Source organism: Furipterus horrens, unplaced genomic scaffold (assembly GCF_987537825.1).
Source record: "Furipterus horrens unplaced genomic scaffold, mFurHor1.1.pri manual_scaffold_2, whole genome shotgun sequence".
Classification (NCBI taxonomy): domain Eukaryota; kingdom Metazoa; phylum Chordata; class Mammalia; order Chiroptera; family Furipteridae; genus Furipterus; species Furipterus horrens.
In genome coordinates this window covers 38,536,059-38,552,257 of record NW_028327172.1, presented here as the reverse complement: position 1 = coordinate 38,552,257, position 16,199 = coordinate 38,536,059, and the positions used below count along the sequence as shown (strand labels likewise).

The 16,199-nt window shown below is 38.8% G+C and overlaps 1 protein-coding gene across 3 annotated transcripts; it reads right to left on the bottom strand.

Annotated features, from left to right (window-relative positions):
• Positions 1-9,179: 9,179 nt before the first annotated feature.
• On the bottom strand, positions 9,180-14,614 carry ZBED5 (zinc finger BED-type containing 5). Of its 3 annotated transcripts, none has more exons than XM_090264041.1 (3): positions 14,397-14,614; positions 12,642-12,756; positions 9,180-11,487 (listed from the first exon to the last, which is right to left on the bottom strand). In XM_090264041.1, the coding sequence occupies exon 3, from the start codon at positions 11,312-11,314 to the stop codon at positions 9,236-9,238; it is 2,079 nt and encodes a 692-aa protein (XP_090120167.1). In that variant the 5' UTR covers positions 11,315-11,487; positions 12,642-12,756; positions 14,397-14,614; the 3' UTR covers positions 9,180-9,235. The 3 variants fall into 3 exon arrangements, with proteins under 3 accessions (XP_090120167.1, XP_090120166.1, XP_090120168.1); XM_090264040.1 differs by having other exon boundaries at positions 9,180-11,455; XM_090264042.1 differs by having other exon boundaries at positions 9,180-11,450.
• Between the last annotated feature and the right edge of the window lie 1,585 nt (positions 14,615-16,199).

The window sequence follows — 16,199 nt, the reverse complement described above, 5'->3', positions numbered from 1 at the left end:
CCTCAGAATCAATCCCCACTGGTTTTAAGGCAGAGGTTATGGGAACTTCTCTTTCTTGCACTGGAACCCTGGGGTGGGAACCATAGCCCCTAGGGGGGTTCTCTGCAGCCGAGATATCCCTCTCAATTTTTACCTGCCACATGTGGGTGTGAGACCAGTCCATTCATCTGCCCTGCCTACCAGTTTCGATATGGCTTCTCTAATGCCCTAGTTGTAGGACTTCACTTCAGCCAGATTTCAAGCAGTTCTGAATGATGGTTGTTCCGCAGTTTTGATGTGGTTGTAGCAGGAGGGCAGTACCATGTTTACCTATGCCTACCATCTTGACCAGAAGTCCTTAACACTTATTTAATGAACAACTATTAGGTATCAGGCATTATTCTAGGTCCTGAAAATACAGAGGTGGATGAGTTAAGGTTTCTGTTCTCATGGAGCTTATATTCCCTTTTACTATAGAAGTGGATATAAGAATTGAAACATTTTAGTAATTATATCTTCCCTATGTTCATTCTGGATTAATGTTTTTAAAATATTTTATGACTTGTAAATGCAACATTTGCTTTATCATCAACTTTGTCGTAATAGCAATGATGTAATACAAGGCAGAGGCATGGTTATGTTTTTCGGTATTTGAATGGCTAAATACTAGATGAATGCTCCATATACACTCTAAACAATTCTTCATTGATTTTCATAACAGGGTTTGTGTCTTGACCTTTGGCCTTTGTTTCATAAGTTCTATTCATTTCATGTTTTGGCATAAAGTTTAATTAATGAATGTTTACTTTTTTAGGTTGAGTACAAAATTAAGCACAGACTATATACAGTTTGTTGCTGTTGCACAATTTAAGGATTGCCAGACTTATTTGATGCTTGCAGAAACACGGTGAGAACCTAACTGGTAGTCAATTTATTGTGACATTAGTAAGACTTAGAACTTCAGCCCACAACAGACTAGATCTCTATATTGTAGCTGACTGAACAATGAAGCCTTGAGAATAGCTTGTTTTCTAGAACAAATACACATTTTGACCGTCAGAGAAATGTTTGTTTCCAAAGCCTTCTTGAAAAGGTATGTAGGCTTAGTTCCTGGTGACAGTCGTATGGTACATTTATGGTGATTTGAGATATTATACAGTAGTTTCTTCTTATCTGAGGTTTCACTTTCTGTAGTTTCAGTTACTCATGGTTAACTGTGGTCCAAAAACATTAAATTTCCCGAACCATCAACATTGTCTGCTCCTGACATTCAACCATTAATAAATATTACCATAGCTTCATGATCCAGGATCAACTAAAGCAGATGATCTTCCTTCTTACATATCACTGGAAGGTCAATAATAGCCTAATGCTATGTCACAATGCCTATGTCATTAACCTTCATCTCATCACATAGGCATTTTATCATTGCACATCAACAACACAAGGGTGACTACAGTACAATATTTTGAGAAAGGACATTCACATAACTTTTTCTACAGTATATTGTTATAATTGTCCTACTTTACTATAATTAACCTCTTACTATGCCAAATTTATAAATTAAACTTTACCATAGACATGTATGCATAGGGAAAAAATCAGTATATATAGTTCAGTGCTATTAGCAGTTTCAGCCATCTACTGGGGCAGGGGTCCCCAGACTCCGGGCAACAGACTGGTACTCTTCCATACCCTGTTAAGAACTGGGCTGCACAGCAGGAGGTGAGCTTGAATATAATGTGCTTGAATCATCCTGAAACCATCTTCCTGCCCCAAGTCCCTGGAAAAATTGTCTTCCACAAAACTGGTCCCTGGTGCCAAAAAAGGTTGGCTAAGGGGGTAATACTGCCTGTATATTTAATAAAGGCTGTGACAGGTACTTGAAAAGTGAATTGCTGTTAATGTAGGTGTATGCTAGAGTGCTTATTGAAATAGATGCTTGGTTGAGAAAAAATGGTGAATGAATGTTGCTGAGTAAACCTGGGTGCCTTTTAAGAACCTAAAATCATCTCAGGCTTTGACAATATACCATGACATTTTTACTTCTTGTAAGAGATGATATCTAACCTTTTCACTTATACATGTAGAATACCAAAACTAACATTCTGAATTTTAAAGGTCCTTTTCTAAACCCTAAGTACCTCCTGTCAGGCAATTAATTTTTCCATAGCTGTAACATGGTTATATAACCTATGCCGAATTGCCTAACACCTATGAAGTGCTCTGGAAATGGACATCCGCAGTTATTTTTAAGATATTGTTTTAGTAGCACGGAGAAAAGCCTTATAATAAAATCTTACCATGTCATTCTGAGCCAACCCAGTGTTGTAGCATTCAGACCTGAGCTCCTCTTACATATCTGGGGCGGGGAGCTAGGGCTACTTCTTTATACAAAGTCTTGAAATCATATAGTGGAGAAAGTTGAAAAATTAAGTTAAAAATAATTCTAAAAGTGAAATTTCCAAAGGATAAGTCACTTTTACTCCTCTACCCACTAAGAATTAAGGAATTCTCTTTCTTAAGGGACAGGTGAAGTGTGGGGAAGAGGTATGGCAGCAAAAAGAACACGATGGTAGCAGCCAACTTGAAGTTACTAGACAAGGCTTGGAAATGAAACATTCATCCCTTCACTCAATAAAAACAGACCAAAAGCCAAATTTTGGCATTTTTATAGATCATGGGCCTTTGTTTAATGCACTACATTTTATAACAAAAGATAATTGCCATTAAATTTTGCATGCTCCCAAATTTAGATGTTTGTCAAATCTGTGCCACAAAGAGCCTAACATGGTGCCATATGGGATGAAAACAGGTCTAATGTATGTTCCCTGCTCTTAAAAATGCAGATGGAGAATCTTTCAATTAATATGTAGATTTTTCAAAGTGAAGTCTCTAAAGTTCTGGGTCTCCTCAGAAGTAATGAAGGCCCCAGTATCATCCAAACTTTGAGCTCTTCAAAAGAAAGGGTCCTATGTGGGTGGATAGTCTATCTGTACTAATGGATCTAAAACACCCTTACAATAGGTCTTCCCTCAATGCCCTCACACATTTACAAATACCCGTTCCAGGTGGTAACCTAGCCCACAACTCCTTCTCCTGCTTGAGGACCACAATGGCTTCCCATTGTGCTCAAAATAAAATCCAAACTCCTTGTATTAGCTTCTAATGCCCTAGGTAATCTGGTTCCTTCCTCTTCAACATCTGCCATGCTCATGGTACTCTATCCCATACATATTAATCTTTTTATTCCTCAAACACACCAAGCTCTTTATCAGGGTGTTTGCCCTTGCCTTCTCTCCATCTGGAATACTTTTCCCAATCTTCATTTGACTCCTTATCACTTCAGCTTCAGCTTAAATACTATTTTCTTGAAGAGACCTCAAATTAACTTGGTTGACACTTCCTTACTCTGATATTAACCTGTTTTATTTTCTATATAGCAATTAATGGTCTGTCTTTCCCACTAGAATGCAAATTCTTTGAGTTATGACACCTTTACTCCTTTTCATTTCTTAATATTGTTATGGATTTAGTCTAAATTTGGTGTTTCTTTCAGCATATCTACAGAATTTTAGGAAGGAAGAGTCAAATGTAGGCATTTAGATCACCACCTTAAACCTAAGTCTCAGCTTGAGGAAAGGTTTATTTTGCTCAAAGGTATTTGTCAAGAAAGTCATGCTACTTGCGATTGGAGGTTTTGCCTTGTCAACACATAACTCTTCTGAGAAGTTAAAATAATTCTTTAGGGAACTTGTTTACAACTTTGACAGAAAGCAATTTTTAAAATAGGGGACTACTCAAACTATTTCTGACTATTTTTTCCCATAAAGCATATGATTTAATCCGTCGTCGTCGTCGGCAGCCGTCCATCTCGAGAGACGATGGTGTAGCTTCTTAAGAGTCTATCTGCACTGCCGAGAATGGTTGTGCAGTCCGACTCGGGAGTGACACGGTATCTGTCTCCTCCCGTGTTGAATCGACATCTTGCGATGACGCTGGAGTGTCCTCTCCAGTGAAGCTGAAGCTACAGAGCCTGGGCAGGGTGATATGGAGGGTCTGCTGTTGCCCATGCAGCAGACCCCCCCTCTCTTCGCAGCTGGAGGGCCCAAGGGAAAGACGGAGTCAATACATCTTGGCTTCAGGTGCGCCGCAGGAGTTGCCGGTGTTGACTACAACGTCAAACCGCCTTAGGGACTCCGGCTCCGGATTTTCTGTCGGGGTTTACTCCCTTAGCCTTTCCCCTGAAGAGGTATGCCGCAAGGCAGTGGAGGTTTTTTGGAGTCAGAGTTTTCCTTCTCTGATGTGCCCTGACTGGAAGATCGAACCAGCGACACTTAGCTCGCAGGCCGACGCTCAATCCACTGAGCCAAACCAGCCAGATATGATTTAATAAACTTAAAATATTACATCATATTTACCATGGACTTTTACCAATAAAAGGAAAAATGAAGATTTGTTTTCAAGGTTAATTTCTAATTTGAATTATATATCTGATTTATAACTAGTCCAGTCTAAGAGATTAAGTAAAATCCATATATTACTGAGTTGTTCCACTAAGAGTAATAAATGGCGTCTGATGATATAAAATGTCAAAATATATGCCGATTTAGCTTTTGGTCTATAAAATATTACCAGGGGCAGAGTTTTGAAAGATAACACTAAAGGGCTGAATAACCAGAAATCAGACTATCTTAGTTTGGGATGGCACTCATCCATCACTGCAGCTATTTTACCAACAAATTAGTTTCATATTGCTTTCTGTTTAGACTACTATATAAGATGATTTTGCCTATGGTAATAGGAAACTCAATATAAAGTGTCTTATGCATAAAGGGCAGTTATTGGCCTAGGTAACAAAAAAATTAAAGGCGGAATATTGATCAAGTGTGGTTCAACAAGGGCACTGGTTTCTTTTATTTTTCTTTCTTTTTTCCCCCCTTCCTTCCTTCGTGTGTGTGTGTGTGTGGCTCTGTCCTCCTCTATATGTTGGCTTTATTCTCATGCTGGTAGCTAGAGAGCTGCAGCAATTCCAGGTCTCTCAAGTACACAGGACATTTATCTCTTACTTAAGAGTGAGGAAAGATCTTTTCTCAAAGCCCCTATAATACTGCCCTTGCTTTTCACTAGCCTGTGTTAGGTCACATGCTACTCCTGTGGCTAGAGTAATACTATGCCTTAATAGGCTTAGATCCAAGTTCCTGAAAAATTTTTCTAAGGGCAACAGCATTACACTCACCAGTGTTTTTCAAATGGTGGTGTATCATAATCCAAAAATAGGTCCTAAAATTAATCTTTGGATCGTAATCATCATTTTAAAAAGTAAGTAGACTTGAGATTGCATTGCACATATGACGCATTAGTACTGTTTTATGACACTTTGTTCACACAGATACTGTACACACCTGGATTATAATGTAAAATGTTTCTTGTGAATTGGAGTAAAAAAAAGCTTGAAAGATAAGACAAGACAAAATTCCGAAAGCTGGAGTGGGATTAGCTTTTGATCAAGTAGGGGAAGAATAGATACTTGAAAGAAAATAAGGGTATGGTTTGGGAGAGGCAGTCAGCAATTTCCACTGCAGCCTACCTGACACTTCAGTTAGTCCTTAATCTATACTGGATTTCAATATAATCATTACCAAACAAATTTTAGTTTTTCCAATGTTTTCTAATTTCCAAGTACATCTCCCTTATTTTTTCCCCCCTCTTACCCTGTCATCTCCTTTCTGGAAAAGCACTTAATTCCTTCCATCTAATAAGTATTCATGATAAGGCAATTTATACATCTTACAATTTGGTTGGTGTAAAGTATTATGGTAAGATCCATTGAAAAAGCTTGGCTTCTAAGAAAAAAAATGTATTTCAAATAACTGAGCACATCTTACCATCACACTAGCCTTTACTTAGGTTTAAATTTTGATGTTATTTGACAAGAACTTTAGGGCTCATTCTAGTTCATCCCCTTTCATTATTAAATGAAGAAACTAAGGTCTATAGAGGATAAACTTATCAAAGCAGTTAATTAGTTGCAGAACACAAGTCTCTTGATACCTGCTTCAGAATTCTTTCCATTGTACTAATTAACAGTGCAGTTATAGGAAGCTTAAAAGATGAAAGTAAATATACATGCTAAGTTTCAGAGGCACCTAGATTTACATAGCTAGTGGAGTTTTTCAAGAGTTGTAAGTGAATTATATTTTGTGAAATAAAATTGCATTTTTAAGGCAACAGGGGGGCTTATAACATGAATACTTTCAAAGTATTTGAAAGGCAAATAATAGTTACTGCCTTATCTGTTTAAGCAAGGCTAAGGGTTTTAAAGCTAATTTTCATGTTATAGTATGAACTGTATTTCACATTAATACTTTACCCCTCTAAGCTAGGGAATTAAATCCACTGAGCACTTTTTGTACTGGAAATTTGCTAAGTTCTGTGAACGATCCAGAAGAAGTCTTAGCTATAAAAGATTATAATTTTTATGTTTAAGTATATATGGTAGTAGTGCAAGATTGACATAGAAAATAATCCTCATTAAGAAATTGAAACAGCCGTGGTTGGTGTGACTCAGTGGATTGAACACCAGCCTGCAAAATGAAAGGTCGCTGGTTTGATTCCCAGTCAGGGCACATGTGTGGATTGTGGGCCAGACCCCTTCCTCACCTCCACACCCCGTTAGGGGCTAGGGGTGTGAAAGAAGCAACCAACCAATGTTTCTCTCCCTTTCTATCTCCCGCCCTCCTGCTCTAAAAATAAATAAATAAATAAATAAATAAATAAATAAACAAACAAACAAATAAATAAATCTTTAGAAAAGAAAGCATGCTTACAAAAAAAAAGGGAAAGAAATCGAGACAACTTCAATTACTAGAATACAGGGATTAAAGGTGGGAAAATCCTTTTGGGTTGGACACATTAGGGGAGTTTTACTGTTTCATGCAAGGCAGGAAGGGTAGCTGCCATTTGAGGGTGATGTGAGAATATTATTATAAGACAGGTGAGAAGTTGACATCAAGGATCAAGTTGAATAGGGTTAGGATGGAAGAGATCTAGTAGCAGAGAGTCACAGTCAATATACTTGATTTTAAATGTAGGAATCTAGACTCTTGGAAGAGGTTAGGGGGAAAAATTGTAAATAAAGCATAAGAGGTCTTACACCTTAAGAGGCTGACATCCTGGACAGATGACCTAGTCACGGGCTCAGGTTCAGCAATCACATAAGGGGTCTAGTTACCAGACTTGATGTATCAGCGAGATGTAGACATTATACCATTATATATGAATCTCAAACTACAGTAGATTTAATTCTGGGATTAGCTGACAAAAAATACTGCATATATGAGCTAGTATAATGAATCTTTTTAGAAAATTAATTTTACTTGCTAGCAATGTAACCCCTACTTTTTACGTATTTTTTATTTAAAAATGACTCATACTTTGAAATAGCTAATTTTGGAGGAATTTAGAGAAAACACAGGATTTCAAAGAAATGCTCAGATTTTAGAAGGACATATTAGGTATATTTCCAAGTCACTACTTGATGCCATTAGAAAAATTTGAAAGGCAGTAACTGCAAAAAGTCTTGTCTTTGGAAGACCCATTTTAGACTAAGTTCTGCCACTTATTGTGTGACCTTGGCCAAATTAAAAAATTACCTAATCCCTTAGGATTGTTGTAAATATTACAGAGAACACACCAATACCTAGCAAGGTAACTGGCAGATAAATAGATGCTTAATAATGTGACAAAGGGGAAAAAGCATAGGCTAGAGATGCTAATCTTGCTGCCTCAGACTAACTCATGTCCTTTCACATGGAGAGCTGTTGAGTTTCCACAGAGAATAAAAATTTAAGACTAGAAGTTTGAGTGTAAAGTTTAACTGGGACATAGTTGAATATGGCAGGGAACTAACATTATGTCCCGTATCTATTTCTGATCACCCATTGTTAGAAGTTTTTTATACATTCCAATTTAATCTAAACAATAACCCTTCACAGAGGCATAATTATTTTACAAATGAGATAACTGAGATTCAGGAAGGCTCAATTGCCCAATGTTAAGTAGTTAGTTGAGCAGTGGAGCAGGTACCTAAATCTAGTGATTCTACCACATTCTGCCTTAGTGAGAAGTACTATTACCCAAAATGGGAAACAGGTTTGAATAAGTGAGATTAATAATGGCTATCTGCAGTAGCTCTTGATTACACTAGGTCTTAATTACCAACGAGCTGGTGATCTGTGTTGCGTGGTGTGATATGGGAAGAGAAGCTTACAGACAGGAATGTTAGTCAGAAATTTTTCATAGTATTCTAATAAATTGGTAAGAGGTTTTGTGACTAATTATCTTCTAGTAAATTTTCATTAATTTAGACTACAGTGTATGGAATATACAATAATGTATATAGGAACTGAGAAAGAAAGAAGCAATCTGAAAATGTTCTTCATACTTTCTCCCTTCTTCCCCAATAGTTCAGCTTAAGTCAGAGCTATGACATTCTTAGTGACTTCTAACAGCCACACTGAATTCTAGATAAGAGAATAACTGAAGCAAAATAACAAATGGTAGTATTCTGTAAACATGCAGAATATACACATATAATCCACAATGCCCTATTCCATTTTTTTGTTGTTCAGCTTCAGTATTTTTTCATTTATTGAGTACCATATTCCAGTAAGGCTTTTCGCCAGTAATGGAGACACAGGACTGGATAAGACCCTTTGAGAGCTAAGTCCAACTGGGAATCATGAGACTACCAAGCTGTCACAGTTGAGAAAGACACAAAAAATAAGGCAAAATTGAAAGATACACAGAACAAAAGTGCTTATGATAAATTAAATCAAAGTGTTGAAAAGCAAACAGGAATTTGTTAGGACGCAAGGAGAAGGAATAGCTTTTTTGAGAACTGAAAGCATAAGAGTGTGATGTTTAGGAAATGGCAAGAAATTCCATTTTATTGGCAGGGTGCAGGCTAGGTATGGTTTGAAAGATTGGTAGGGATTAGATCCTAAAGAAGTACATTATGCTAAGGAATTGTGACTTTATCTTGTGAATCAAGATAAAAATATGACCATGGAACCCTTTGAATTATAATGTGAATACAAATAATAATATATTTATATTTTTGACTTTTCTTAAATCTAAGAAATAGAAAAAAAAATGGAATAGTTTTATTTAAAATCCCAAAATGCCAGAGATAAGTCATCTTTTATTTTCATCTTATATTTGGTTATCACGAGACATGCAAAACCTTTCAATTTCAATGAGAACAGTGTTTTTGTGTCTTTTTATCACATATTCGCTTAATATTAGGCGTAATGTTGCTAAGTCGGATCCGCATATGAGGAGCAGCATCAAGCCGTTTCCTGTATTTCGTTTTTGTTGCAGCATAATATGAAAATCCTGTTTCACACAGGTGCATTGTAGCAAAAGGAAGAAGTACACGAACTGCACGCCTCGCAATGCTTGGATACTCTTGAATTAGGCTACTCCAAAAATCATTTAGGGAAAGTTCACTGAAATTTTGCTTCACTTGAGAATCAGATGTTAAATCAATCAGGCTCTCATAGTCCCGTGCTACTAACGAGGCTGGTTTAACAGTTACGGTAAATGGATTTCTAACCCAAGCATTATTGTCATTTGTTACAGGAAAATATTTTAACAGAGTAGAGCGCAAACCCCTTAGGTGCTGTACAATGGCACCACAGATATCTTTATCAACTGTAGAATTAATTTCAGTCAAAAAGTCACTGAGTGTGGGAAAACAATCAAAGTTTTCTTCTTCTACAGAGGAAGCCCAAAATGCCAATTTTCTTAACAACGATGACATTTTATCAAATACTGTAAACACTGTCACATTTTTTCCTTGCATTGACAGATTAACCTCATTTAACTTAGTAAAAATATCTGCAAGATATGCAAGTCTTAGCAGCCAAGATAAATTTGTTAAGCAATCAGAGAGTTGAAAAGCAGAATCCATGAAAACCAATAGTTCACGACGAAGCTCAAAAAGTCTTACAAGAACTTTACCTCGAGAAAGCCACCTCACCTCTGTATTTAGAAGAAGTGCTGTGTGCTGGGCGCCCATTTCTTCACATAAAATTTTTAGTAGTCTGGACTGATGTGGGCGAGCTTTAATATAATTGATGATTTGTACTGCCTGATCTAACACATTTTTCAGAGATGTAGGCATTATTTTAACTGCTAGTGCATGTCTATATAATAGGCAGTGACTACTGGTACTTTCAGGAGCCACATACTTTATCAAGGTGACAGCCTCAGCAATTTTCCCGTCCATTGCCCTAGAAGCATCACTACAAACATCAATACATTTTTCCCATTCAATTTCATGTTTCTGCATAAAACTGTTGATGCAGTTAAAAATTTCTTTACCAGTAGCATTACTTTGCAAAGATTCACATAAGAGTAGGTCTTCCTCAATAGACTTATTAAACCGATAACGAACAAACACAAGCAGCACAGCAAGTCCTGAAACATCAGCTGATTCATCTAGTTGCAGTGAAAACCCATCACAAATTTTCAGTCTACAAACAAGCTCTTCTTCAATGTCAGCAGCTAGATCCTTAATTCGACGTGCAATGGTACTGTTTGATAGTTGCACTGCATCTATTTTTTTACTGTATTGTTCATCAAACATCCGCATCACGACATCTTTCGCACAAGGTTTGATAAGCAGTTCTCCAACAGTATGAGCCTCTCCACTCAGGGCTATATGGTAACTTACATTGTATGATGCTTCTGTAGCACTTTCATTATCTGTATTGACAATTTTAGGTGTTGGGGGTTTATTATTTTCAGGTGAGTCAAGATGTTGCTTGAAAAAGCTTATGTCTTTGTCTTTATATGCAGCATGTTTAGTTTCCAAATGTCTTCGAAGCTTACTAGGGGCCAAAGAGCTATTTGATAAAATTTTCTTACATAACACACACTGAGCGTGAGGAGCATCTCTATTTCCAAAGTAAGTAAATCCAAAAGACAAATAACTTTCATCATATTTTCTTCTTTTTGGTTTCTTACTAAATGTTATTTTGTTGGAATTGGATATAAATTGGACCCTGGAAAGCTCATCTTCTGATTTTTTAGAAACTGAAGGCTGCAACTGTTCATCTTCACTTTGTAATATTCCAACTTTTTGATCATTTGATTCAGACACAATTTGATAAAATGATTCTACTTCTTGTTTAAGACTTCCTTGTTTCGGCAACAGATCCATAGGCAATGTATTTGTGGTACAAAACATGGTTAGTTTAGAAAAAACATCGAGTATCACAGATTTGCCGAAATTATAAGACAGGATACATAGAAGATGAGCAATCATCAAAGAGATGATATATAGCAACACATCAGTTAATTTGTAAATGCTGCCTATGCATCAATGCGCAGATGGAACATCACACGTTCGTCTATCAGGTGATCTCGCATGCGATTTCCTGGTGCTCTCAGGTATGGCACACCTTTTCTTAAAGGTAGATTATCACATAAAAATAAAAGCTATAGAAATGAGTTTAGTAGTTTTAAACATATTTTAAGATAAATTATGAAAAAAATCTGTTGTTAGCATTGACCTTTTTTCTCAGAACACTTACTAACTTACAGAATATCAATATTCTATAACACACAACTTGGGAACCACTGGGTTAAGAAGTAATGAAGTGTTGATAAGTGTGCTTTAAGGGACCTTGAAGAATATGTCCCATGGCAGGGGCTGGCAAACTTTTCCTGTAAAGGGCCATATGGTAAATATTTTTTCAACTTTATAAGCCATATGGTCTGTTGCAACTCCTTAGTTCTGTAGTTGTAGCATGACAGCAGCCATAGTCAATATGTAAAAGAATGGGCACAGTTGTGTTTCAATAAGTCTCCATTTACATAATTTATCAACCCCTTCTCATATCTTGGAATCTTGTTTAGCTTTCTGATGCCTATTGCCATTAGATATATTCATTGCTGATACTATTATACATATGAAGGCTCTTTTCAGGGCTAGCAATTAATGAGCTATATTAAAATACACACAAATAGCCCTGACTGGGTGGCTCAGTTAGTTGGAGCATCATTCCATACACCAAAAAGCAGCGGGTTCTATCCCTGGTCAGTTGGGCAGTAAGGGAGTCAACTGATTGATATTCCCCCACCACAATCCTGTCTTCTCTTTCTAAATCAATAAACATATCCTTGGGTGAGGATTAAAAAAACACAGTTCAAGTTTTGCAAGACAAAGAATTCTGTTGTATCCTAAATAGTGTGTGTTGACACTGAAAAATAAACTGTAGACCAAAAGCTAGCTACTATTTCTCTGAACTTAAAATTATGTCATTCAAATTAAGACTTATTCAAAGTAATGTATAATTTACTGATTACTCTGCATCCCATTATACTATAGACCTAAAGAAAATATAAACTGTAATTTTAATAGGTTTATTCCTCCTATATTTAAAAAAGCATAAGTAAAAGTAATGTAAATTTTAGGACCGCTAAAGAATACTAATTTTATAAATTAAGAAAATAGAAATTTAGGGTCTATACAAATACAGCTATTTTTAATTTAAAGTTTATGATTTGGCTACAGAATAAGCTTTGTATTCTCACCTTAGATCATGAATCAAATGGTTTTCCTATTAATAGCTAGAGGGTAAGTAAGATACCTGAAATGAGGAGAATTCCCTTCTGGAATCACATTTTCCACGTTGGCAGCTTGAAATGCAGACTCTTCAAAAGAATAAAATTAAGGGATGGGGTGGAAGGAAAATAACCAATAGCCTAGAATGAGAAAAGTTAAAATTAGACACTACAAACACAGCACTAACTACATAACTCTAAGTTGACCATCCATTACAATTTTATTTTAGATCCAGGCAGTGTAAATGATTCTTCACTGCGATGCAGATCTTGAACTGGAACAGAAGATGCCTAACATGGTAAACATGCCAATATTTTGTCCTGTTTAATACTCTGCTCATTTCATTGTTTTGAGATGTTCCTCTACACACTGACTTAATAGAAATATATTTAAAACTTTCGAAAACTAAACCTAAATTTTGAAAGTACAGCCACACCTTAATTGTCTTTAAAACTAATCATTGAAAGTAATCTAAAATGGAAGGACTCTATACATGGAAGTGTTACATGAAATATGCTTTTTGCTATAACTGTTTTTGTCCCCTCAATAAACAATTTCCAAGGCTACTAATGTTTACGAAGTGATGACTGTTTACAATGTGCCAGTAACTTCTAAATCCCTCATATAGATTAGCTCATTTAATCCTCAAAACAAACCTGAGAGTCAGGACTATCAACAACCCCACTTTAGAGAAGAACAAATAAGACACAGAGAAGTTAAGTCATGGGCTCTGTTAACGCACCTTTTAAGTTAAGAACTTAGAACTCAAAAAGCTCAACTGCAGAGCCCACGTGCCTAGCCATTACTTGTGTATCCCAGAATACTCTCAATTTCCCAAGCACTGAAATATCTGGTACTAGGAGTTAGATAGTACAGAGATAAATGGTTTACAATGTGATACAACTGCTAGAAAGTGGAGTATCTCATACTGGCAGCAGCAGAAAGCCCTACTTCTCCATTATTGGGAGCAAAAGAGCAATAGATTCTCTTTCCATGGTCCCTATTTGGATTTAGCAAGAGAACTTCATAGGGCTGGCGGAGGACTTAAAAGATAAGTATCCTCTCTTCAGCCAGAGGATACAACGGAGTAGGAAGCCTGTTTTCAGGAAAGGGCCTCAACCCCACCTCTTTAGAGGTGCTTCCCTGAATCTCTTAAGGACAAAGAGTCTGTTTTCCCCTGAGGGCAGTTTCTATTCCATTCCCTGATAAGAGCAGGGGTGGAGCGTCGCTCCCTCACTTTTTATCCCTTCCGGTTAAACTGGAAGGCAGCACAATCCCTTCGCCCCCACCCTTAGGCAGTTCCATCTTTGAATACTCTCAGGGGCAGGAAGGCTGGGTTGGAGTGCAGTCCATTCAGAAAGCCTATGCAGAGGTGGGTATGAACATCTCTTCCTGCACCTAAATGCTTTAAGCAACGGTCACCTTGATGTGTGGCTAGGGGCAGCCATCCCTCATCTCCTCCTCGTCACTGGCGCGCGAAGCCCGCAGACCGCCACATCTGGGTTTGCTTCCTGTCGGAGCCCACCCTCGTTTACACAGTCTGTTCTCGCGTCCCCGGACGGCCGCCTCAGCTAACAACCACATGAACACGTCTCAGCACATAACACTATCTTTCTACTTCATCTCCATCACTGATGGAGAGAACGATCTACGCTGCGGCTGGGCTGCAGAGCAGCGCCGCGGTCCCCAGCTGAGCCTGCGGCCGCCATTTTAGACAGCTCAAGGCAGCGGCCATTTCAGAGCGCACCACTTAAGCCGCCGTGGCGGCTCTGGTCCTCACCTTCACCGAGGCCTGAACAGGGTCAAGAGCCAGTCGTCGCGGACTGGGGGGAGGCGGGAGGAGAGGGGAATGAAAAATAAAACAGGAGAGAAGGATTCGGGGACAGGGTGATGCTCCCAGTTCAGGGATATCGCCTATGGCACCTCCACAGAGATCCAATTCGCAGCTGGCACGGTCGCTCTTCTGAAGATAAATTTAGCACCCTGGAGCACCCGAAATTACAGTCTCCGCGAGCGACTCCTCCGGTGCCCAATCAGCACCAGAGTTGCTCCCCGTCACCAATCCACGCTGAGCAGTAGGGCGGGACCAAAGGAAAGGACCAAGCACGGTTGAGGCGTGGCCTAGCCGCGGCCGCGGCGGTGAGTTCGTTTGAGCTGTGAACCGAGGTGCTGTCAGACGTGAAGCGATTGTTTGCAAACTTCCCTGGGCCCAAGTCCGCCCGGACCCTCGTTTAGAATGCAGATGCCTAGGTGCTACCACATAGAACGTGTGACACCGTAGGGCCGCACTGGACTCGAGAAATCCGCGTGCTCTCAGACTCTGGCGCTCCGCCCGGGCTGCGGTGACTTGCGTGGGGTCGCAGTGCCACGAAGGTGCGCGTAGACGATCGGAGCTTCTGTGGGGCTGTCACAACCTCTTTGTTCTCCCAGCCGCACCCCGGGACCAGGTTACGCAACCGCCGTCTCTTTTCCTTGTTTTCTCACTGGAATCCGGGCAGAAAACGCCCTCTCCCTTCCCCGCCCCTCCCCGACGCTGGCGTGTCAGGGGCCCTAGCAGGCGCGGCTGAGAGCTGAGCCTGGCGCTTTTCGGGGTACTCCTCCCGCTAGCGCTCTTGGGTGACGACCCAACATGGGATCGGAAAAGTTCCTTGTCGGAGTAGGTAGGGATAGCGGCATCTCCTGCTCTGTCTGGGCACCTCTCATAAGCGGCACCCCTCGCGGCAGGAACGAACGCCCAGCGTTCTGCACCCACCGGCCAGTCCTCTGGAACCTTTGCTAGCTGCAGCATTCTGGTGTTTTAAACCGTAACCCTACTCCCTCTCCTCTTAAAAAAAAAAAAAAAAAAACACAGCAAAAGTCAGCGAGTTAGCTTTTTTCATTTTGTGTACGATCCGTCGTGGAGACTTGGAGTCGGTTTTTCCACACTGGCACTTGGAGATATTTACACTTCTTGGAGGGAATTTAAGTTCAAGTACATTGTGTTAAACAGTAGGTCCCATTGTTTGCAATATTTTAGCTTTTCGAGGTCCTCTAGAAATAGCTGAACGAAAATTGAATCATGTTTTCAGGCACCGTACCAATGACAAAGTATCCAACTTATGGTCAAAAGCCAGGACAGCTTTTGTTTTTCTTAAATATGCTTCTTTGATATGTGAATAAATTTCGTAGGCACCGAACAAAGCTTAACCCTTAATTTAACACAATTTTCAGGACTGCTGCATAGATGATTTTCTAGGACTGGTAATAGAAGTCAACATTTGGTCCAATAATTTTTAAGGCCATCTCAACATCTTCAGATCTTTGCCCTATGTTCTTCACAAAGGTGGAAATTATTTTGGGGAAGAGGTGCAGTTTTACTTGAAGAACAAAGAATTCCATTTTCTAATTGCAGGAATTGTGTAGCTTCATAATAATGTTGGAATAATATCCCATATTCTCATGTGTTTATATTTAAGAAAAACCTTTTACATATATGTTCCCAATTTAATTTTCACATATCTTGTTTCCATCTTCATGAACTGAGAAAATCCAAAACATTCAACTGGTCTGTTCAACTAAAGTCAAGTCTAGAGTTTCACATAGG